This window comes from Plecotus auritus (assembly GCF_963455305.1).
Source record: "Plecotus auritus genome assembly, chromosome: 1".
Lineage (NCBI taxonomy): Eukaryota > Metazoa > Chordata > Mammalia > Chiroptera > Vespertilionidae > Plecotus > Plecotus auritus.
In genome coordinates this window covers 216,412,957-216,438,352 of record NC_137770.1, presented here as the reverse complement: position 1 = coordinate 216,438,352, position 25,396 = coordinate 216,412,957, and the positions used below count along the sequence as shown (strand labels likewise).

At 41.5% G+C, this 25,396-nt stretch overlaps 1 protein-coding gene across 1 annotated transcript; it reads right to left on the bottom strand.

Moving 5' to 3' along the window:
• Window positions 1–108: 108 nt before the first annotated feature.
• Window positions 109–21,123, bottom strand: SGCB (sarcoglycan beta). The gene is made up of 6 exons (XM_080676533.1): window positions 21,036–21,123; window positions 12,991–13,200; window positions 8,713–8,898; window positions 7,490–7,681; window positions 6,783–6,914; window positions 109–3,410 (listed from the first exon to the last, which is right to left on the bottom strand). The coding sequence occupies exons 1-6, from the start codon at window positions 21,066–21,068 to the stop codon at window positions 3,207–3,209; spliced, it is 957 nt and encodes a 318-aa protein (XP_080532659.1). The 5' UTR covers window positions 21,069–21,123; the 3' UTR covers window positions 109–3,206.
• Between the last annotated feature and the right edge of the window lie 4,273 nt (window positions 21,124–25,396).

Genomic DNA, 25,396 nt, shown 5'->3' with positions numbered 1-25,396 from the left:
TTACAGATACTGACCGGTGCTCCACTCTCAAGCTGTATTTAAACTCATCATGTTTGTATGATTATGTGGAAACCTGATAATATTTTAACCATTAAAAAATTAACAGCAAACAGTTGACAGAATCTTTATTGTAAACAGAGGTCATTAGTAGTTGTTACAATCTGAACTCAAACTCAAAGTTAGCAATCTGAATCAGATTTACAGGTTTATTTTTGTTTGGCATAACTTGTCATCTTTGCGCCTGCAGCACTTTTAAAAAGATTGCTAAAATTATCAGCTTATCAATGGTCTCCTTTATGTCAAGTTTAGCACCAGAACATCCTTACCCTCTTAAGAAAACTCATTCAAAACTAGGTAGAACTTCCACCTTTCATCATCAAAGTTATTACACAAATATTGTTTTACAATGCAAAAGAATACAAATAAGTATATTTTAAGTATTACAGATCATACTTGGTCGTTTTGTATTTTCCTACTTGCTCTAAAGTATCTTGCTTTTATGTCATGTGTCCCCCTGACCACTGAAATCCAGCTCTGAAGTACTGCACTAGCCACCTACCCCAGCCTGCTGCTAGTCACAGCAGTGCTCGGCGTGGGGGAGGAACAGCTGGTAGAAAGAGGAACGTTAACATTTCAGTTTATAGAAAAATACCATCTGGTGGTGAGAATGAGTAGCTGAAGCTTTACTGTTAATGCAAAATAGGTCACAGGTAAAAAGGCTGGTTTGTTCTTGATCTGCTCTCCGTGAATCTTCCACTCTACATTTTAGTGAAAAGGCAAGGACGACCTTCAAAGTGTCCTCAAATACTGTACCTGTTACCTTAACAATCAGTTCTGTAAAGCATCAAAATATCCTCTAATGTCAAAAGTACTTAATGGAGATGTATCAAAAACAGAAGTATTTCTCAAAGAGGAGCAAAAGTAGATTTCATGAATTATATTCAATAAATAAAACATTGTTAAGATAGTGTTTTGTAGTTTTTGTAAAAATATTTAAAGAAATATTCAAAACAAATCTAAATAAAGCAGACAAGTGATGAATGTAAAACTTAAAAATATACTAAATATCTGAATGAAAATTTCAATGATTTTTTCTTGAATATCACTCAGATGTTAATTGGTACTGAATATATTAAAATAGGTTCTGAATATCACTGCAACTATAATACCCAGAGGTCAAAAATTTCATTCTCTTTCTTCTTCATTTAAAAACTGCACTCAGTATTGTATAGCAAGTCAGTTTCTATTTCAGTATACTTTAGTACACTACTCATAATCTCCAAGGCATTTGGTTGTTCTATCAGAGAGAACTGTAACATACTGAATGCAAATTGTTTTTGTATTGATTTTCCTATCCACACAGCTCAAAGTGTCCATGCCAGAAAGCAGGCTGGGGCCAAAGATTTATCACTACTGCCTCCTTACAGCACACTGCTTCAAAGTCTCTGTCCCTGATACTGTGCATGTCTTAATAATACCAGAGAGTGCCTTTCAAGTTGAATAGAAAATACATTAAGAATCACTGACTTGAGGGTTGAAAATCATTACAGTGGGATGGTGATGTTAGAACAGAGATCAATTCTCATACTTAAAAACTGACGTGTATTATTTTCTGCATTGCACCCTTAGTCCAGTGCATCCCAACTTTTTTCAAGGCGTAGCACACATGAAAAGGGGTAGTAATTATATGGTGCACACTGGGGTGAACCTACCAGCCATTCCTGGACAGAACTTGCCACTTCTTGCTGTGCTGCACTGGGGGCTGAGGGGATAAGTGTTCGGCAGCCATTTTCCCCAATTCAGGTACTCCAGTGCGCCACGGCCCACCAGTCAGTAAACTGGGTAACCCATAACCAGGACAATTTGAAATTTTGAAATTGGCTTAGGAGAGTTTAAAATCTGAAGGGATTGGCCTTTTTTTCTTTTCTTTTTTTTTTTTTTAAACACGAGGCTGACTGTTTTTTTAACCAGAGTAAGTATACCTGCTTGATTTATTTTTTTAAAGTTTATTTTCTAAAGTTGATTTGATTCTGATCTGTAAGTCTGAATTTGTCTTTGTTCATCTTTGTAGAGTTTTAAATAATTGAAACCAATGCATTAAGTGAAAATAACAAGGTATTTGGATGTAGTGTATCTAGGTTTGAATCCCAACTATGCTATTTTCTTACCAATCAGTAACTGTGAGATCAGGCAAGTTTCTTAACTTTCTGATCCTCAATTTCCTTATGGTAAAAACTGGGACAATAATGTCTACTTACAGAGCTCGAGTGAGAATTAGAGAGTACACATGCAACGCCTAGACAATGCCTAGCCCAGGGGTCCTCAAACTACAGCCCGCGGGCCACATGCAGCCCGCCGAGGACATTTATCCGGCCCGCCGGGTGCCGCTGCCTGTCTTGCTTAGCAGCCAACTCGTCCCAGGCCGCAGTGCACATAGGAATTTGTTCATAGTTTTTTTTTAAACTATAGTCCGGCCCTCCAATAGTCTGAGGGACAGTGAACTGGCTCCCTGTTTAAAAAGTTTGAGGACCCCTGGCCTAGGATGTGTAAGACACTCCATGAATGACAACTGTCATCATTATCTGAAAGTTAAAGCTAGCATGGTATTTTAATTTCTACCACATGGTGAACAGTTAATATTTATTAATATTTAACAAGTAAACATTCTATTACAGAGTGTTTTCTTCCTGGTGCAAACTAAGGAACCACAGTCTTTTTCTACCTCATATATGTGCAGTTAGAATGTGGCTGAAAGTTAATGCACTAAAAACCTGTCTTGCCTCTTAGAAGCCAAAAGAGAGCATGTAACATTTATTGACAGTGGACCTTTTAAACATCTCAAGGGGGTCTATGCCCATTAGTTACCAAAAGCTTACTTACATTGAATCTAACAGTTGCTTCAGCCCTTCATCTTTTAGACAAGGAATAGTGGAGTTTTAAAAACACTTTTAAAAATTTTGGATTTTATTCACTTCTGATATTTTAGAAAACGTTAACTTGAAGATCAGTGCAACTTAATGAAAGGTGTATTAAATTTAGGCTCTCTGAGACTGTTTTAAATATGGAGATTGTATAATAGATACAGTAGTGCTCTGCAGATAAAATAATTACCAGTATCACAAACTCTGTAAAAACATAATTGCATGCATACTCTTAAAAAAAAGTCAAGTCACGATCTGAACGTGTTGAAGACCGCTCCGGTTCTTCTAGTGAGTATTTCCACAGGGGTGGTCTGAGACTTGGCAGCCCATGTTCTGGCCTGTCACTTGCACTTTGAAGAGAGTCCCGTCGGCGCACATGCAGAGCTTGTAGCGCACCCACTCCCCAGCACCGAACTGGTCCCCACTGGAGGAAGTAGGCAGGCGAGTGGTGCTAACCATCACGGATCCATTTAGGATGATGCTGTTTTCCTAGGAGGAGAGTAATAACAAGACCTATTTACCTCCACAAACGGGGATACAACAGGTTTAATAAACAAAACTTACTGGAATATTAACAAGTAAAGAAGGCAGCAAGAAAGAGGGAAGTCATGACCAAAACGACAACAAAGAAACCAAAACTAATGTCAAGATTCAACCAGTGGCCTCTTAGTAATCGTTTACAACGTATACCAATACACCGTTACACAATTTACTTCTCAACTAGTTAAAATTACATCAGAATTCCTAAGTGCGAGACGAGGCTGATGTTGATAAGGTCTCAGACCATTTTGTTTACTTCCTGAGAGAGTTTTCACAGTTATTGCTTGGTAAGTTTCTGATGATGATAAGAATTTTCCCCTAGAGAAAATTAACTTTAATTTCCACTGTTTTTCCATCACACAGATGAAGATTCAAGCCGTATACTTTTGCAGACCAGGCACTCCAAGGAACTGCCTGGAGGGCTCTTCTTCAGGTCCAGGAACTTGCTTGTATTATCGGCCCTTTCTATCTCCCTTCTTTGCTCTCTGTTTCCTTTTCTTCTTTTCATTCATTCAACAAATAATTATTAAATGTCTACTCTGTGTTAGACACTATTCTAGGTGCTGGGGATACAGGAGCCAACAGACAGGCAGAGTCCAAGTTTTCCTGCAGCATTTAAATGGGGAGGGACAGACAATAAACACATGAACAGGGAAAACTAATAGGACATCATCTGAGAAAAGTCAGTCAGGGTACGTAGAGAGAGAGTGACCAGGCAGGGTTCCATTTTACACAGGTGGTTGGGGAAGGCCTCTCTGAGGAGGTCAAAGTCCAAAGGGAACTGGGTCATGTGAAGGAGTGAGCCATGTGGGTTAATGGGGAAGGGCACTCCAGGCAGAGGAAATGATACACCGAAGGCTCCAGGAGGAAGATGTGCCTGGGGTTCAGGAACAAGCAGGCAGCCGGTGTGGCTGAAGCACAGAGACTGGGGGAGTACATCGGTAAGAGATGAGTCAAAGAAATAACTGGGGGCCACACATGTAAGGCCGAGGAATGGGCTTTGGATCTTATTCTGAACTAGAGGGGAAGCCATTTGTAGGGTTCTGAATAGGGAAGTGGTATGATCTTTTGAAAAGGATCACTCTGGCTGCTGTATAGAGAACTGACTACAGGGCGAAAGAGGAGGCAGGGACCCGTAGGGGGCTGTTCAACAGTGCAGGCAGGAAACTGGTGGTGGTGGTGGTGGTGGTGGTGGTGGCGGCACAGCCTGAAGGCTTTGCTGATGGACTGACAGGTACCACTTGGGAACCTTGAAAGAAATACATGTTTGGGGAGGGAGGGACGATATCAATACTTTAGTCTTGTTGTGTTTGAAATGCCTATTAGATATTAAAGTACAGAAAGTAGTTGGATATGTGAATCTTAGTTCAAAGGAAAGATTAAAGCAGGAATTTGAGAATCATCAACTTATAGAAGGTATTTAAAGCAATGAGAGAAAGTTGGTTATGAAGTAATGAAAATGGCTCATTGATCAGGAAGTGATAGTATATGGCCTAAATATAGTCCAATTTTGTTCCAATGCTGCCATCGTGTGGTCATTTAATTTTATTTTCTTAAAATTGCTAGTGCAGTTATTTTTTAAAAGCAGTTTTATAAAATTCTTTGTAATTATTAGCTATACACTTAAAACTAACCACTATTATTAACTAAATTACAAAGCTAATTATCTTTTCAATATTGGCCTTTATTTCTTTAACTGTGGAAAAACAGATATGTGTGTATGTATATTACAAATTATTTTAATAATTGTCATATTAACAACAGGTAGGATTTCCAGGTAGGAAAAAATAAAAGACTTAGGTCACTTGCTAATGGTTAGGTACAAATCTATCACACCTATTGCTTCTTTGAGTTTCTAGTGCAGAGAACAATGGCCCCACTGTGACCATTCTTCAACACTATTCGTTTAGAGGAATGTAAAAAATACCCTGTATTGCTATTGAATTTTTGGGAAGAATCACATTTTATGTCCATCTTTTTAATTCAGAGATTGGAATATGTGCTTTAGGGGAGAAAAGCTGTTTATGAAGGTGAAAGAACTAACTTTTTTAAAGTTTATTTTTTCTAAGAACTATGAGATTAAATTTAAATAAAGGAAAGAATTATTTTATAAGTCCTTAGGTTTAAGTTCACTTTTGTCATTTAGTGCTTGGTAAAAAAAAGTTAATTAGCTTGAATTAATTAACATATAGCAGGTGCCCAAAGACATCCTATATAATAAAAGCCTAATATGCTAAGTGTCCGGTGGTCCATTCAACCAATCAAAGTGTAATATGCTAATGATATGTTAAGGCCGCTCAACCACTCACTATAACGTGCACTGACCACCAGGGGGCAGACGTCCTGACTGGTAGGTTAGCTTGCTGCTGGGGTCCGGCCGGACACACCCTGGAGCCCTCCCTTGGTTCCTCCCCGCTGGCCAACCTCCCGCATCCCTCCCTGGCCCCAATTGCTCGTGCACTGGTGGGGTCCCTCAGCCTGGCCTGTGCCCTCTCACAATCCAGGACCCTTCGGGGGATGTCAGAGAGCTGGTTTTGGCCCAATCCTGCAGGCCAGGCCGAGGGACCCCATTGGTGCATGAATTCTTGCACCGGGCCTCTAGTTTTGAATAAATATGCTTTAACCAGAATTGTGAGCAGGTAAAACATTTTCAGACTTATTGCTCCCTTATGAAATATTTACCTATTAAAATTCAGATATAATCTGTAAAGCACAAAGAAAATCTCATTTCCACAGCTAGAATAAAGGGAAACCTTTTTCCCTTAGAAATAATAATGGATGTATAAATAAAAAAACATTTTATACGTTTGCTAATTGATTTTCATGACACTGGATATAAAACTGAGGAAGGGATATGAAAAATCTTTAACTGAAAAGAAACCCAACTTCAGAGAATAGGTACTTAATTTGATCTTTCAGAATTCTCTTTTGTAAGTTTTTGTTGTTGGTGTTGTTTGGTTTTTGTTTTTATCTTTTAAAATAATATAGGCATCATCATATACATTTTTTTAAAGAAAATGACAGGCAAGCAGAAATAAAATAAAAATAAAAGTCATCTGTTATCCTGCTACCCATAGCTAACTATTGTGACATTTGGCATCCCCTTACAAATTTTATAATTATACATGTTTTGAAATGTAAAAATGAGGTATTTCACAAATTGTCTTATAACTTTCACTTCATAATCCATTTTGAACATCTTTCCATGTCAAAAAATATACAACTACATTACCATTTTTAATAATTGTACACTATTCCACATGTGGATTTATATATACCCAAGAACCTTATAATTCTCTTAAATTCTTAAAAAATACTCACTGCTTTTAACTCCATATTACCACCCATGTGAAATTCAATGGTTTTGCCCATAATGAAAACTCCTTCATTTCCACGCACTATAGCATGTCCATCAACTTTTATATTTAAATCACTAGTGGCATTGCTTGTAATCTGAAAATTTAAAAAAAGCAGTGAAAACAGTTACTAAGTTAAAGTGAATATTATCAGAGACAGAGGAATAGGAGTTTACCATGAAATATGAAAGGCAAGTGTTTTCATTCATGTTTTACAGGTGTTGAGGTAAAGCTATGACTTGATAATGATCACATAAGCTAGGTAATGACAAATCTAGACTTTATCCTTTTCATTGTTCTGGAATTTCTTTCATGCCACATAAAATAGTAAAACTCCCCTCACAATTTGTACCTTTAGACCAGCGATTTTCAACCGTGTGTCGCACGAATCTTTAAAACATGCAATACCCAACTATTTAGCCAGGGGCACTAACCTCTTTTCCCTTATATTGTCAAATAAAAAAATGACATTAGCCAACACAATAATAGCTGTCTGATGGGAATGAATCAAAATTATACCTATTTTTTGGTCAAATCGGCAGAAAATATATTTTTTGGTGTGCTGCAGAATTTTAGTAATTAGTTTGTGTGTCATAAGATGAAAAAAGTTGAACATCGCTGCTTTGGACAGTAACTCTCTTCCATTAATAAAGCAAAGAAAATAAATCATACCCTTTCAGTAGATGCTTTTTGAACATTCAAACTTTTCACTCCACTTGGCAAATGAAACTCATGAGTTTCATAGTCTGTGCTGAATAAAATATTTTGAGTCCTTGGGTCGAAAAACTGCATACCAATGTCACTTGTAATAGAAGTTTTGTTCTTTTCGACACTGAGTTTTGTTGTCCCTTGCTGAAAAACAATCTTCAGAAAAACACTTTATCATGAATATGTTTTCAAAGAAGACTGCATCCAAAATTCATCAAGAACATTATAAAAACACTCTATAATAACAGACTAATTTCAAATATTTTAACTGTGTCTGTCTGTGACAGACAGACACAGTTAAAATATTTGAAATTAGTTTAGTCTCAAAAATTCTTTAAAACGAGGCTTACTGTGGTGGTGAACACACAATAAAATGCACATATGATGCATGGTAGAACTGCCCGCCTGAAACCTGCATAATTTTGTTAACCACTGTCACCCTAATAAACTCAATTAAAAGAAAAAAAAATAAACTGAAATAATTTAGAAAAAGTATAATCTCACCCCCAAAAACACACCCAACAAAACAAAACACAAAAACAAGGGCTTATGCATTTATTTGCTTATACTGCGCTGCACAAATACTTGGGACTAAGCCTGTGATGGGCACGGAAGGTAAGGGTACCTTGAGGTTCTATGTGGTTAAGAACCTTTGCTATAGCAGCCCCTCGGCATGGGCTACCACTGACTAGATTGGCATATTCTCTTCTAAACTCCCAGAAAGTAGAGAGTATCCTAACCAGAAAAGGCACTTTTCTAAAAAATGTTCTTTTATTGATTTCAGAGAGAGGAAGAGGGAGAGAGGGACAGAAACATCAATGGTGAGAAAGAATCATTGATTGGCTGCCTCCTGCATGCCCCCTACTGGGGATTGAGCCCACAACCTGGGCAGGTTCCCTGCAAGGGAATCGATCCATGACCTCCTAGTTCATGGGTTAATACTCAATCACTGAGCCACACTGGCTGAGCAGGAAAGGGACTTTTTAAGGATGGTGTTCCTGTATGGAGAAGACAGGAGTAAACTATGTATTCTTATGGTAATATATCTATCACAGAACATGCTACAATGGAACAAAATCTAGAATATTAAGAAAGCATTTAACATTAATAGATTAAAGACCAACAATATTATTAAATATATTTATGAATTTTTCTCTCATGTCCCTCAATTAAGTCTGATAACTTACAGGCTGGTTGTTGCCAGTGATGACCAAATTTTCATTTCGCCTTCCTCCTACTGTGCTCTTATAAAGAGGGTGGATAACGCCCATGTCAGATACTTGCTTAAATCGAAGCAGGCCACTTTCATGAAACTCCATGCTGTCACAGCCATTTGGTCCAATGCGAATCACAGACCAGATAACAAGTGTTATCTAAAAAAGAAAACAAGCCGGCTTTTAACAGGAAGCAAACACTTAACATACTTGGAAAACAAACAGAAAAGATCATCGCCAAAGGATAAAACTTCTTAAATAAACTGTTTCATCAGTGAGATGAACATATCAGTTGGTTTTCCACTTATAAAAAAATCATTTAATTTCTATCAGGATATTATATGCAAATAGCTGATGGTCAAAAAGTACTAAAAGGTCTATAATAGACACAGAGCAGTTTAGTTCTTCTACCCCTTCTATCTCATCCAAATGACAACCACTTTCAACAATTTTATCTATTTTGTCTAGAATTTATCTTCACATTTAAACATAATATTTGTGCATTATTTCTTCTCTCATCAAGTTTAGGTTTTATCTATTGATATTCTATTTCAATAGGTGAGAATTTTAGCACATTTATATTTCTTTTCCTCCAACTTCAATCTCAAGTTTTGGTTAAATCCATGTTTAGTATTTTCAGTATTATGACCATATAAATATTATTCACTGCTAAGTCAAATACCATATATGGTAGCAATTCCTTTCTCATACTTTGTGTCGCTGAGAGTTTAATACTTATCTTCCCTTCTTTTGCTTAGTTTCTTTGAAAATCTGACTAAATCTTTCCAAACCCTCCAGTATTTGTCAAATGTCTCTCAATAGAATGTTCTAGGAGTCCAAGCCTCCCAGATAATTTATAAGTTCTATTTTTCTCTCTCAGGAATCTTTCTGGAACCCCTATCTTCTTGCTCCAGTCTGGACTATCACCTCTGGGCCTGCTGCACAGCTGTAATCATGAACTTGTCCTTCATTTTCATGCTGGAACTCCCTTTTGTCTTTCTCCCTGTGGATACCCAGTTTCCTGTATCGGCGTTTTCACCTTCCATGCCTTAGTACCTCCTTCTGGTAGAGCACATCCTCCCGTGGCTTCCTTAGAATGTATGTGAAGTGAAATTTTTTTGAGTGTGCATGGCTAAAAATATCTGTATCATCCCTCACACTTGACTGGTGGTCCAGCTTGGTAGATGTTTCTAGATTGGACATTGTATTGTTTCTGAATTTTGAAGACCCTTGCTTACTTGCCTTCTAGCTTCCAGTGCTACTTTTGAGAGGTCTGATGCCACTCTGGTTTATATTCCTTATACATTAATAACCTGTTTCTTTCTCCTCTGGAAGATTTCAGCATCTCCTCTTTATTCCTGGTTTTCTTCAGTTTCAAAGTGATGGCTTTGGTGTGAGTCTTTTCTATGTGTTATGCTGGACCCAGAATGGTACTTTCAATCTGTTCTAGAAACTTTTCTTGGTTTATTTATTTGAGAACATTCTCCCCAGTGAGTTTCCTCTTCTCTTTCTGAAGATACTAACTCCTATTAACAGAATGATACAGATCCTGGATTAATTCTTCAATTTTGTTGAACTTTCTGGAAGAGTTCCTTTTCTTTATCTTCCAATATCTATCTATCTATCTATCTATCTATCTATCTATCTATCTATCTATCTATCAATCATCTACTTACCCACCCACTCATGTGTGTATGTCTATGAGTTGTCCTTATTCTTTAATTGCTCCTTTTTAATGGCATGTTATCCTTGTTCAATGGATGCAATATCCTCTCATTTCTCTGAAGATATTTTAGTTTTTTTATTTATTTAAGTTTTTGTCATTCATTGCACTTTCTCCATCTCCTTGAATTCCTCTTTTTCCCATGGTTTGGATAGTTTTGGTCTCTAACACTTTTCAATTATAAAATCTTAAAAAAAAATACCGCTCCCGGGAGGTTCAGTGTTCATATTTAACAGTGAGGTTGCAAAAAGTCCATAAAAAGTTCTGTGTGTGGGGTGCAGCTTGTGACTGTCAGGCTTCCTGTAGCCTTTTCATTGGGACCTGCCAACTGTCAGCATCTTCAGGTCTTTTCTCAAGGTGCTTCAATTTCTCTAAAGAAGATTATTTTATCTCTTGCCTTGGGGATGTAAGCCTGGTGCCAGAAGCTGGAGGAGCAGGATGAGGAGAAGGGAGCCTGGGAAAGGGACTCTCAGTACTCAGGGTTCAGACTCCTGCCTTCAGTATAGAAACCCATCCTTACCCTCCTCAGTGCAGTAGCTTCAAGCAGTGAGGCTCTCTCTGGTTCAGGGTATTCTTCTGTGGGGTTAGGAGGGGTTGTGGTCTAATTGCTGGCTGGGAGAGGAGGGCTAGGAATCTCATGGCTTCTATAGATTTTTCAAACAAGCTCCGTTTTCAGTTCTCGCCTCACTCCTGCTTGTACTTCTTATTCCTGAAGCTTTTCAGGATTCTGCAAGGCACTTCATCAAGACACCCTGCCACCCCTCCTGAACACACACAGTAGTTTCTTTTCTTGGATAAGTTATTTGCCATGCCTCCTCCTTTTTGTCTTCATATATGTTTAGGATTTCAGTTGCCTCCCACTTTCTTCCAAGATATTAACATTTTCACATTGGAATGGGCTTTTTAGAGAGAAAGAGGATGAAAATATCTTTAGCCTGCCTTCTTAATCACAAGTTTCCAATAAAATAAATTAACGAACTGAAATAAATTGGGAATATGTGCTCCCAGTAAAGCTATTTATAGTACTAGCTCTTTCTTTTCTTTTTTGGTTAACACTCACCCAAGGATATTTTTTCCATTGATTTTCAGAGAGAGCAGAAGGGAGGGAGGTGGGGAAGAGAAAGAGAGAGAGAGAGAGAAAAAAAACACATTGATGTAAGAGAGACACATTGATCGGTTGCCTCTCTCCCCCGACCCGACCTGAGATTAAACCTGCAACCCAGGTATGTGTCTTGATGGGGAACTGAACCTAATACCCTTTTGATGCTTGGGCTAATGCTCTAACCACTGGGCAATGCTGGCCAGGGCTAAGTCTTGACTTAAATAAAAAAGAGCTTGTGTTGCTCCGTGGTTAGAGCACTAACCTGCATGCTGAAGGGTTGTGGGTTCAGTTCCCCAAGGCATGTATCTGGGTTGTAGGTTCGATCCCAGCCCAGTTTGAGGCGGGTGTAGGAGGCAACTGATCAATGAGTCTCTCTCACATCAATGTTTTGCTCTCTTTCCATCCCTTTTCCTTCCACTCTCTCTGAAAATCAATGGAAAAAATATCCTCGGGTGAAGATTAACAAAACAAAACAAGAAGAATTAGACACAAAATCTTTTAGGTGTACATAAATACAAAGGACTTGGAAATATTTGAAGTAAAAAATAAATGGAATCACTTTAGAACTGCTGAAGTTCATGTTCATGATCGGTCTTAGGTATACCAATAATCACTCTCTGAAAATTTAACACTCACATAGTTACAAGCTTGGATTAAAATTCTTCTTCCTTAAAAAAGGAATATCTTTAGAAAGGCAACATACCGTGTCTTCAGTGTAAACTAGCTTACCAGATCCTTTCATTCTTTGACAACAGAGATTTAAGACTATAAAATATAACCTTTTACTGCTATCCAAGGGTTTATAATTTTAAAAATCTAGCTGAGGAGACAATACTAAATGCAGAAAAAGTTGACTGAAAGTAGAAGGATTATATTTTTTAGGAGAGGTGAAGTCAATAAAATCATCCTGGCAAAGTCTCTTCTATTGAGTTGATTCTACCCTTTTAAAAGTTAAGTCTTTAAAGGGAAGAATTCATGAACCTTTTTTTTTTTTTTAAGAAAATGAATACATGGCAATATCAGTACACTAAGTTTTATATATATACTAGAGGCCTGATGCACAAAAATTCCTGCAAGAGTAGGCCTTCCTTCCCCCAGCTGCTGGCACCGGCTGCCCGCAAACACTCAGGACCTGGGCTGCTTCCCTCCTCCGGCCACCCACAGGCACCCAGGACCCGGGCTGGCTTCCCTCGGGCCCTGGCTTCATCAGGAAGGACGTCTGGTCTAATTAGCATATTATTCTTTTAGTATTATAGATATATTCATTAAAACTCAGTAAGAGATAGAGGATGAAAATATGTGTAGGGGAACAGAAAGTAAGAGGATCCTGAAAGAACTTATAGAAACAAAGTCCATTATTTCACTGAAAAACAGAGCAAAATTCCCATGGTAATTAAAAAAGGAATATTCAGTACTGCATACTCACAATTAAGTTGATGACGGCCAGGATAAACAAGAGGATAATCACACAGATGGCCAAGTTGCCCTTTCTCCCTCTCAAGCCCGTTTTATGGAGGCGATCTTCATCAATTGGAATATATCCGGCTTTGAAGTTACTGTTGTGCTCTTTATTGACATTCCTTCTCTCAACAGCCTTCTCACGCATGGACTTCTTTACAGGACCATTGGAACTTTGCTAAAACAAAGTACAGCACATTGGGACAGCTTTTGATGTATTTATTTATTAAGTGCATATTCATAACCAAAGACAGCTCAATTGGTCAGTGATATACTTTCCCCTAATAAACTTAAATCACATTGAGTTCCAGGCTCCAAGAAAGGACATTAATTATTATGCTTAGAGGGGTGGCAGGAAGAACTTTCAGTGTGACTATCTGACAACAGATTTCCACTCTCTGCTTTGAATAGTCCTACTTCTAGTGAAGAAGCTCATTTGGGGGAAGAGTTGACATATATACATTCTACAGTGGGTAATCTTTTAATTAATGATTCATAATTATTTTAAATTATATATGTTTTCATTTATATGAAAAGAATTTGGAAAGGCTGACAGACTTTGTTATTTATCAAAGCCAAAAATGGGCTAACACTAACATTATCCTAGACCAGCAGTTTTCAAAGTATGAGCTGGGGAGTCCTAGAAGGATCTGGAGCAGGGGTCCTCAAACTGTGGCCCGCGGGCCACATGCGGCCCGCTGAGGACATTTATCCGGCCCTCCGGGTGCCGCTGCCTGTCCTGCTTAGCAGCCGACGCGTCCAGGGCCAGCAGTGCGCATAGGAATTTGTTCATAGTTTTTTTTTTTTAAACTATAGTCCGGCCCTCCAACGGTCTGAGGGACAGTGAACTTGCCCCCTGTTTAAAAAGTTTGAGGACCCCTGGTCTGGAGGGTAAAAACCATTTTCAAAATAACACTAAGATGTTATTTTTCCTTTTTTACTCGCCTCTCGTGAATGTACAGAGGAATTTTCCATAGGCTCCGTGATTATATGGGATGACATCATTGCTCTAACAGCTAATGAAATTGTGCATTGTATATTCCTGTGTTGAAAAATTTTTCCAGTTTTTCTAATACAGTAAATATCAATGGATATAACACATGTAGACAAAAGCTCTTTGAGATCCTCAGTGATTTTTAAGAATATAACGAGTACCTGAGACCAAAATCAATAGTATAGGCAATACATGCTGTGGAGTGTAATGGGAGGAGACACAGGATGGCTTGGAATTGTCAGGGAAACCAGATGGAGTGGGTGGGTCAGATCTGGCAATTCAGGGAGAATAAAGTAGGAAAAGTAGGGCAGGTTGTGAAAGTTATTGGACTGCTGGGTACAAACTCTAGTCTTTATGCTGTTTAACTGGGAGTTTCTAGAAGTTTTGAACATGAACGACATGTTTCAGGATGCTAAATGTGTTGGCGTTGGTAGGAGAGTTAGTAAGTACTACTACCAGGAAGCAGGCTGTTGGGAGATGTTGCAGGAATAGAGGTCTGTGGTAATGAAGGCCTAACCTAAAGTGGAATGAAAAAGGATAGATAAAAAATATACTTCGAGAGAAAAATTAACTGAATTTGTAGCCAGGTTCAAAAAAAGAATCTCATGTTTACTAAATGGTGACTAGTTAAATACGTGAAATGAAGGAGGGAGGTGATTCCACATATGTTGCATTTGAACTCAATGAAAAATAACCACATGCCTCAAATGCAATGGGAAGGATGGGATATTAGGTCGTTAGGACTAGAGATACAGATTTGAGAGTTCTCAGCCTCGAGGTAAGTTAAATCTATGAGACCACATCAGTTCATTGTGAAAAAATAGTATAAAGAGAAGAGAACAAGAGTAAGGAGATAGTACTGGGAGACTTTAAGTGTGCAGGAACAATGGAAAATAAGAAATACGATAAATGTCAAGAAAACCCAGGATGTACAGTTGCTGAACTTGCTTTGTCAGGAAGTGCCTCCACAACCTTCAAAGATGAACTCTGCATAGCAAATTGGTAAGTAGGGAATAGTCGTGAAAAGTCAGCATGTTTACATCTATTTTCGAATCCGGAAGGAGAAGAAAGATTATATCTAAAGAATTATGTACTGTCCGAGGAAAACTGTGTTTCTTCTGTTGTTTTTGTTAGTACCTTTCCCCTCCCCAATTTGGGGGAGCACTTGTATATTTGACGGCAGAGGGAAAGATGTCAAGAGAGGCAGACGTCTGAGTAGAGCAGGGTAACGTGGGAAACAAGATCCTGTGGAGGCAGGAAAGAAAGTGATACAGAGTACAGGAGAAAGTAATAGTCTTAAAGGGTGGACTCCGACTTCATTGAAATGGTTCACACCACTAAGGGAAATCATTCTTTTTCCTAGGGATGTTCCAGGCAAGGCCATCTGGAATCTTACCATGTGTCAGGAGTAGTAGCAGGCTGGTTGGGGGCTGACGCAAAAAGACAGGAATCATCACTGAGAGTAATGTGGCAGATAACATTTTTTTAAATTCCATGAAGCAGTAAGGAAGGCTCAATAGAATATAATTCAATCTACTTAACGGATTTTATCACAAAACAGAATGCTGATACAGTTGTGTAGGTTGTATATCTGCATGCGGTGCAACATCTATGAGGGTGCACTGACACAGCAGACATTTTAGCCTTGAACATGCATGTTGGTAGTTTTTTCCTGAAGGTAGTAAACTGCCTTAAGGGAGACGTGCTTTCTTCTAATTTTCACAGACACTTGTGACAGTGCTGATAGGTGGGCAATTTCAGTCCTAGTCAGAGTTTGAATGATCATCTACATAAAAGAGAGGCAGGGCGAGAAACCAAGATGGCGGCATAGGTAAGCACCTAAACTGCTGCCTCGCACAACCATTTCAAAACTACAACTAAAAGACAGAACAGACACCATCCAGAACCACAGGAAAGCTGGCTGAGTGAAAATTCTACAACTAGAAGGAAAGAGAAAAGCTCACAGAGAATTGGAGGTACGGCAAAGGGTCTTTGTGCGCGCAGAGAGGAAGGGCGGCTGAGAGCCTGGCTGACTTTCTCTGGCGGAAGGGGGAAGGAAGCCCCCGACCGCACTGAACCCCAGTTCTGACTACACTGAACCCCAGTCCCGGGTGAAACCCCGTGGACCCAGGCTCATACAGGGGGCGTCTGGACTGTCAGGTAGAGAGAAAGGCACCCGGAGACTCGGAGACCCGGGGGAGACCCGGGGGAGACCCGGGGGAGCCCCGGCGGGCAGGGGGTCTGGAGACACGCGCGCCAGTGAGCACAAAGGCTGCGGAGGTTGCCACAGGCTTTCCCTAGCAGAAGGGAGTTGGAAGTTCCTGACTGCACTGAACCCCAATTCTGACTGCACTGAACCCCAGTTCCAGGCGAGCCCCTGGGGACCCACGCTCTTACTGGGGGGAATCTGGACTCTTGGGCGGAAACTCGGGAGCCGGGGAAGGCAGAGGTCTGAAGGCACGCGCGTGCCAGTGCGCACAAAGGCTACAGAGGTTGCCACAGGCTTTCCCTAGTGGAAGGGAGTCAGAAGCTCCTGACTGCACTGAGCCCCAGTTCTGACTGCACTGAACCCCACTTCTGACTGCACTGAACCCCAGTTCCAGGCAAGCCCCTGGGGACCCACGCTCTTGTGGGGGGGAATCTGGACTCTCGGGCGGAGACTTGGGAGCCAGGGAAGGCAGAGGTCTGAAGGTGCGCGCGCGCATGCACGCGCAAGGGCAAGGCTGACTGGATGCCCTAACCGGTTTGGCTCAGTGGATAGAGCGTCGGCCTGCGGACTGAAGGGTCCCAGGTTCGATTCCGGTCAAGGGCATGTACCTAGGTTGCGGGCACATCCCCAGTAGGGGGCGTGCAGGAGGCAGCTGATCGATGTCTCTCTCTCATCGATGTTTCTAACTCTCTATCCCTCTCTCTTCCTCTCTGTAAAAAATCAATAAAATATATTTAAAAAATTATAAAAAAAAAAAAAAGGCTGACTGGAAGCCAAGACTGTCTGCTCCGCCCTGAGACTCCACCCCATCCAAACTGAGCACAGAGGCTATTGCAATTTGGCAAGTCTAATCCTATAAGGCTGTCTCCAGCACCGAACTTCTCCCAGCGTAGACACAGCTGATCCTTACAGCCAACTGGCCTGGAGGTCAATTCCTCCCAGTGATACCAACAACAATCAAGACTTAACTACAACAAGGCTGTACACACAGTCCACAAAGGGGTGCACCAAGAGTGTCCACCTCAGGTTAACTGGGAAGGCCGACCCACTGGGCCATATAGGAAACCTAGCACACAAATCTACCCTACCAACTCAGGGAAGCAGTGAAAATGTGGCGTCAAAGAAACAGATCACAAACGAAAGAAATGGAGGAAAACAAACAACTGGATATAGAATTCAAAACCACGGTTATAAGGCTTTTCAAGAATATCCTAGAAAAGGCCGATAAATATAATGAGACCCTTGAAGATATGAAAAAGGACAAACTAGAAATTAAACATACACTGACTGAAATAAAAAATATTATACAGAGACCCAACAACAGACTAGAGGAACACAAGAATCAAGTCAAAGAATTGAAATACAAAGAAGCAAAAAACACTCAACCGAAAAAGCAAAAAGAAAAAAAAATCCAAAAAGTTGAAGATAGTGTAAGAAGCCTCTGGGACAACTTCAAGCATACCAACATCAGAATTATGGGGGTGCCAGAAGAAGAGAGAGAGCAAGATACTGAAAACCTATTTGAAGAAATAATGACTGAAAACTTCCCCCACCTGGTGAAAGAAATAGACTTACAACTCCAGGAAGCACACAGAACCCCAAACAAAAGGAATCCAAAGAGGACCACACCAAGACACATCATAATTAAAATGCCAAGAGCAAAAGACAAAGAGAGAATATTAAAAGCAGCAAGAGAAAAACAGTTAATTACCTACAAGGGAGCACCCATACGATTGTCAGCTGATTTCTCAACAGAAACTATGCAGGCCAGCCGAAACCGGTTTGGCTCAGTGGATAGAGCATCGGCATGCGGACTGAAGGGTCCCGGGTTCGATTCCAGTCAGGGGCATGTACCTTGGTTGTGGGCACATCCCCGGTGGGAGGTGTGCAGGAGGCAGCCGATCAATGTTTCTCTCTCATCGATGTTTCTAGCTCTCTATCCCTCTCCCTTCCTCTCTGTAAAAATATCAATAAAATATATTAAAAAAAAAAAAAAAAAAGAAACTATGCAGGCCAGACGGGAGTGGCAAGAAATTTTCAAAGTGATGAATAGCAAGAACCTACAACCAAGATTACTCTACCCAGCAAAGCTATCATTCAGAATTGAAGGGCAGATAAAGAGCTTCACAGATAAGAAAAAGCTAAAGGAGTTCATCACCACCAAACCAGTATTATATGAAATGCTGAAAGGTATTCTTAAAGAAGAGGAAGAAGAAAAAAGTAAAGAGAAAAATTATGAACAACAAATACATATCTATCAACAAGTGAATCTAAAAATCAAGTGAATTAAAAACCTGAGGAACAGAATAATCTGGTGAATATAATAGAATCAGGGACATAGAAAGGGAGTGGACTGATAATTCTCAGGGGGAAAGGAGTATGGGGGGGTTCAGGAAGAGACTGGACAAAAATCATACACCTATGGATGAGGACAGTGGCGGGGAGGTAAGGGCAGAAGGTGGGGTGGGAACTGGGTGGAGGGGAGCTATGGAGGGGAAAAGGAGAAACAATTGTAATAATCTGAATAAAGATTTATTTTAAAAAAATAAAAAATAAAAGAGAGGCAGGGCAAAATTTATCCCTGCTGGGATGCATTCTTTAGTCTTCTCTGCTAATTCATGTACATTATTATATTCACTGCAAGCATTTAACATTTACTGAAGAGTGACTATATGCCAGATGCTCAGACCAGCAAAATAAGCAAGACATAGCACCTACCCTCAATGAACTTACAAGCAAGTAGGGTAGATAGTCAAGGTCACTAACAACTGCAGTTCAACAAGGCAAGTGCCCTAGTGGAGCAATGCGCAGGGCACACACGGGTACACAGGAGGGATGAAATACTACTCAGCAAGCAGGGGCATCAGTTGAAGGTTTTTAAGAATACTTGAGGTTTCAGTTGAATCTTTTAAAAAAAATATATTTTATTGATTTTTTTACAGAGAAGAAGGGAGAGGGATAGTTAGAAACATCAATGAGAGAGAAACATCGATCAGCTGCCTCCTGCACACCCCCTACTGGGGATGTGCCCCCAACCAAGGTACATGCCCTTGATTGGAATCGAACCTGGGACCCTTCAATCCACAGGCCGACACTCTATCCACTGAGCCAAACCAGTTGGGGCTCAGTTGAATCGTGAAGGATAAATAGGAGTTCGCCAGGCAAAAGTGCAGAGAAAGGTGTTCCAGGCAGAAGGAACAGCATGGAGATTCTGAGTTCAGGTCATCTCTGGGCAAACTAATTTTGTTAGCTTTAAGTGTGTGATAAAGAGGATAAGTACAGAAATGGGGGAAAAAAAAGAGGTGAGAGATGTGGTTAGAGGCCAGTAAATGAATGGACATAAGTACTATGTCAAGAACGATGGACTTTATCCATAGGTGATGGGGAACTACCAAAAATTTAAAATAGGTTAGTGATAAATCAGATTTGCATTAAAGCAAAATCAACCAAAAAAGTGCTGAACTGGACTAGAAGAGTTTAGAGTTGAAGATACCAACAGCAGGTTTCTCTAACAGCCCCAAATGAGGGCTTGACTGGGCTGTAGCATTGGAGGTGAAAGAGACTGGGTAGAGGTGTTCAAAGGCAGAACTGACAGGACCTGGTGAGTGACTGGATGTGAATGGGACAAGGTGGGATCTACGATGACTCCCAAGTAGGACCTGCTACATAGTTAGTGGGACCTGCCTATTGTCTTTGGCTGGTTGTTCTGCACCTACTAGGCAATTTGACTTTAAGCTCCTAGAAGGCAGATTTCATGTCTCCAGTATTTTATATCCCTCAGAACGCCTCTTCCAGTGACATATATCTATTAGGTCCCTAAAAGCAGTTAATTACCTACGAAAATCTTTCCAGAAAAAAAAAGAAAGGTTTTCTAGAAACAGAATGTTGGTTATTTGACTCGTATTTATTTTTTAAACACTGTTTAAGAATGGGACTTAAAAAACATCATAGGGTTTTTTTTCCTAAAAGGAAATAGTTAATGAAAAGAAAAAGTGACCATGAAAACGAATTTTGTTGTAAGAAATCACCCTATATAAAGGTTGTCCCCAAAAAATGTATACACACTTAACAGATCACAGCTCAATTAATGATTCTCACTTTTCAGCTTTAACCCATTGGAATTAATAATTATTCAATGTGTGTATACATATTTTTTGGACACCCTGTATAATTTACATACACATTTTCATATGTATATCTTGCTTTTAGGGGAAAATAGCCTTCGAAACTATTCTAAGTTCCCAGTTTACAATGCAGATCAGGAAATACTTGATAAAGCATTTTTTAAAAAAACAACCGGACAGGAGACAGTTTTACGCTGGTGACTAAAGCTCCAAGAACCAAAGCGGCAGGCGCACCCTGGGTGCCCGCAGATCCGTATCGGGGGTGCAGGAGCGAGCAGCGGACGCCGGCAGCAGCTGACCGCCTCTTGGCCGCCGTCGGGCAGCCTGGCGCCGCGCGCTGAGGTTATTTTTACCCGCATCTTCGCTGGCGACTGAGCGCGGCCCGTCCTGGCCAGGCTCCCGGCTGCCTCCAGACTCTCCCCGAAGCCGAGGGGCAGCCCCGCCAGGCCGCGGGCAGCTTGCTCGCCTTCGAGGCTCGGGAGCCCCCGGGGTCCCGCTGGCCTCCGCCAGCAGCCCGGGCTGCGGACAGCTCCTCCCGCCCCGCCCCGCCCCGCCAGCCCCGTCCTCCCGCGCGCGCGCGCGCGCGCGCGAGCCGGTCCCCACCCGTCAGCCCTACGGCGGCCCCACCGCCAGGATCCGGGCGCCCCTGCCCCTCCAGCCCTCCGGCCGCAGCGGGGGTTTCAGACCTGCTCGGCCGCCGCCGCCGCCGCTGCCGCCATCTTCCCGCCGCCGCCGCCTCCCCCTTTACCCACCCCCCCTCCGGAGCCTGCGCATGCGCCCTGGCGACGGGTGTGTGTGTGTTAGGGGGGAGCCCGCGGGGCTGCCAGCGCGCTCCGCCGCCCCTGCACCCGGCCGCGCGTGGGGATTCCCCGCGACCTGGGCGGCCTCTGGATTGTCCCGAAAGGGCACGCCGCCGCCTCTCCCTGCCCGCTCTGGTCCCCATCGCGCTGGGCGGGTGCCGTCCCCGGTGGGACCTTCTCCTTGCGCATCACCGCCGGGTCTCCCAGGCTGGGCTGGAAAGGGGCGATTTCGAAAGGACACGTGGGCGGAGACGGAGTGGGGACAGGAGGTCACAAATCGCCAATTAGCCACTAAAATCATGAAAACGGAGAGTCCTTAAGGAAGGCAGTCACTTCAGGGATGCTGCTTAACTTTGGAGGGCCTGTAAAGGCTGATGCTTTTTTTCTGTGGCATTGCAGGGGCTTTCCCGTTCGGTATTGGAGATGGTGCATGGGAGTGTGTGTGTGGGGGGGGGGGGGGGGGGGTGGGGGGGGGCGGGCATAATATAACAGATAAGTACTGCCCATCAGGAAGCACCCAAATGTACAAGTCACCTGAGTACACATTCCTCGTTCCCAGTCCTCAGTATGATCCAAAAATCCTCTGTTTTTTGTTGGTTTGGTTTTTTTGTTTGTTTGTTTTTAATGCAGCGAGGGCAGTAGCAACCAAGGTGCAAAAGCTGTTCCTCAGGTGGCTGAAACCACTTCTAAGCAACTTCGGGCCCTAGGGCTGCCTAACTCAACAGGAAGCAGCAGAAACTAGTTGGCAAAACCTTTATTTCTCTAGGAACTAGATCCGTTTTGCTTTCTGATGTCTGGAGCCGTTATTTCACTGCCTACTTCACATCATAGGATTGCTGGGAAGTTTAATAGATAATCTGTTGCACAGGGAACCCCTAATAAACTCTTCCCTCTCGCCCCCAACTTTGGATAATGTGGTCATTTCATAATGTATTACCTTCAAGCTTAAAAAACATATATTTAGAGACTACTGTGTACCTAGCAATTCCTCTTTAATTCTCCCAACAGTCTATTGAGATAGGTCATATTTCCCGCATTTTACAAATGAAGAAATCAAGACTCACAGAGGTTAAACAGCTAACCAGGTTTTCAACGAATAAAGAGCCAGGATTGAACCTGGGTCCACCTGACTAAAGTCTTGGCTCTTTCTACCATGCAAGAGTCTTTCACTCTGCATTTCCCTTTGCCTGTTGCATATTATCAGCACTTAGAAGTGCAAACCAAGGCGACAGTACTAGTCAGGTTATGAAGACAGTTATCCCCATCATTCACTTTGTAGTGGGTAGAATAGTATTCCCCCCCCACAAAGATATATACAAGTCAGAAATCATGGTACGGGTGAATGGGATGATATTTGGAAATAGGGTCTTTGCATATGTAATTAAGTCAGGGATCTCAAGACAAGATCACTCTGGATTTTGGTGGGCCCTAAATCTAATGACTGGTGTCCTTAAAATAAGAGGAGAGGACAGAGACACACACAGAGGCGAGGATGACGTGGAGACAGAGATTGGGGTGATGTGTCTACAAGGCCAGGGACGGGAAGACTGTCACCAGAAGCTGGGAGAGAGGCACAGAGCAGATTCTCCCTCAGAGCTTCCGGAGGAACTTACTCTGCTGTTTTCTAGCTTCCAGAACTGTGAGAGAATATATCTCTGTTGTCTGAAGCCATCAAGTTGGTGGTAACAACTCATTCTTTACGCCAGCCGCGTGCAGCGTTTGCTGTTCCCATTTATTTGCCTGGACACATCAAGTCGTTAATGTCTCTGTGCCTTTGCAAATGTGGGTTTTTTTATCTAGCTATCCTCTTACTTGTCCACTAAAACAGCTCAAGGAATATGTCTTCTGGAAAGCCTTCCTTCATCTGTCTTGTCATCACACATTTCTGATTCCTGTGCCCCTGTCTGTGATCCCCAAGCATGTCTCTGTTGTCACACGTATCCTACTATGCTGACATTTACATACTTGCCTGCCTGTCTTGTCTTGGAATTTATCCTTCCCCAAATTTCATTCATCTTTAAGGACTAACCTCATCTGTTCCACCTCCTCCTGACAGTAACAGCCAATCATTATTGCTCTCTCTTTTCAACTGCTTGTGACGCCCATTTGACACTTAATAAAACACTATCTGATGTTATTTTACCTTTCACACATACATGTATGGTTTTCTCCCAAGGGAACTGTAAACTCATTACAAAGCAGGGGCAACGTGTTGCTCCAAATCCTGAACACATTAGGAGACATGCATATAATTAGTAACTTTGATGGATGAATATTGGGCTGATTTTCTTCTATTGTGTAAAAAGTATTACTAATACCTGAGTGTTTCTGACATGTGTCCACTCTAATGCTCACCAGGCATCACCCCAGAGAAGAACCTCATTCACTCTCATCTCTGTGTCTCCTAAGTGTGCTTCCTGGGTCCAGTCCTGGCCCCTCCAAAGTTAGCCCCTAGGACCTCCAACGGGATATAATAGAGATACCAGAACATACTGTTTATCTATTTACAATCCTTTGCTGCCTCCCCTGTTGCCTACAAAATAAATCTCTCTCTCTCTTTTTTAAAACAATAGTTTTTATTGACTTCAGAGAGGAAGGGAGAGGGAGAGAGAAACATCAATGATGAGAGAGAATCATTGATTGGCTGTCTCCTGCACACCCCACACTGGGGATTGAGACCGTAATCTGACCATGACCTCCCCGTTCATAGGTTGACACTCAACCCCTGAGCCATGCCAGCCAGGCTAGTTACACGTTGTTAGCCTGATATATAAGAATCATCGTAGCTGAACTCAGAACTGTCTTTCCAGTCTTTTCTCTGACTCTGTGATCCCACAGAACTAGCATTCATCATTCCCTGCCTCTCCATGCAATTTCATGTCTCTGCTGCTGTCCATCCTGTTCCATTTTCTCTTCTCTTCCTGGTGAACCCCTCTCCATCCTTCCAGAGCTGGCTCTCTATGTCACTTTCTTCTGTAACTTTCCCTGATCCTTTCTTCAGGGGGATGGAGGAGGAGATAAGGGGAGAGTCAGTGTTGCCATGGGATTTTATATTTCCTCGTGTAATTTGTCGCATTCAACTATGGTTGTGTATCTCTCTTGCATAGATTGTGAGACCTAGGAAGTAGGGACTGAGTCTGATTTTGCTTTCTGATTAAGGCAGATGTTTCTGTCCCACTAGAAATTTAGTAAATGTTTTATCAAATGTGCTGCAAAGATGTATTTCAACATCCTTCATCCTAGGACTTCCCTCATGCCGCCCCATGTCCCTCTCCTGGGGTGTTTAAGGGTATCTTACAATGGAGATCATGCTCACCTTTGCAATAGCTTAATGTGTCCTAAGCTCACCCCTTCAATGAGTGCTTCACAGAGCCATGTATTTAGCTGGCAGAGCTGAAAAACTGAGGGCAAGAATGCCTTCTTTTTTGAACTAACTGTAACGATGGAAACCTGGGTTGAACTAGGAGGGCTACCTTGTGGTCCTAAAATACCTCACTAAATCTATTTTTTCCTTCTATACCATGTTTGTTACAAATGTATAGTTCATTTAGATGCTAAGGTGATACAGTTGTGATATATTAAAATTTTCCTCTTGTTTTTGTGGTTTAATCAATAGTGAGTATATTTTTTTCAGGAAAATTCTCAACTGTTGCTTTGAGTAGGGAATGCTTATTGTTATTTTGTCCTGTGGGAGGGCCTGCCTTCAGCTCAGATTCCTACCAATTACAGTTGGCCCTTGAACGTGGATTTGAACTGTGCAGGGCCACTTATATGCAGGTTTTTTCAATAAATACATACAGTACTGTAAATGTATTTTCTTTTCCTTACGATTTTCTTAACACTTTCTTTTCTCTAGCTTACTTTATCATCAGAATACAGTATGTAATACATATAACATACAAAATATGTTGATGAACTGCTTATGTTTTTGGTAAGGCACTGGTCAGGCTACTAGTTAAGTTTTTTGGGGAGTTAAAAGTTATACATGCCCTAACCGGTTTGGCTCAGTGGATAGAGCATCAGCCTGCAGACTAAAGTGTCCCAGGTTCGATTCTGGTCAAGGGCATGTACCTTGGTTGCGGGCACATCCCCAGTAGGAGGTGTGCAGGAGGCAGCTGATCGATGTTTCTCTCTCATCGATGTTTCTAACTCTCTATCCCTGTCCCTTCCTCTCTGTAAAAAAAATCAATAAAATATATTGAAGAAAATAAATGCTGGTGGTGTTCCCCATGACTCCCATTAGTGAT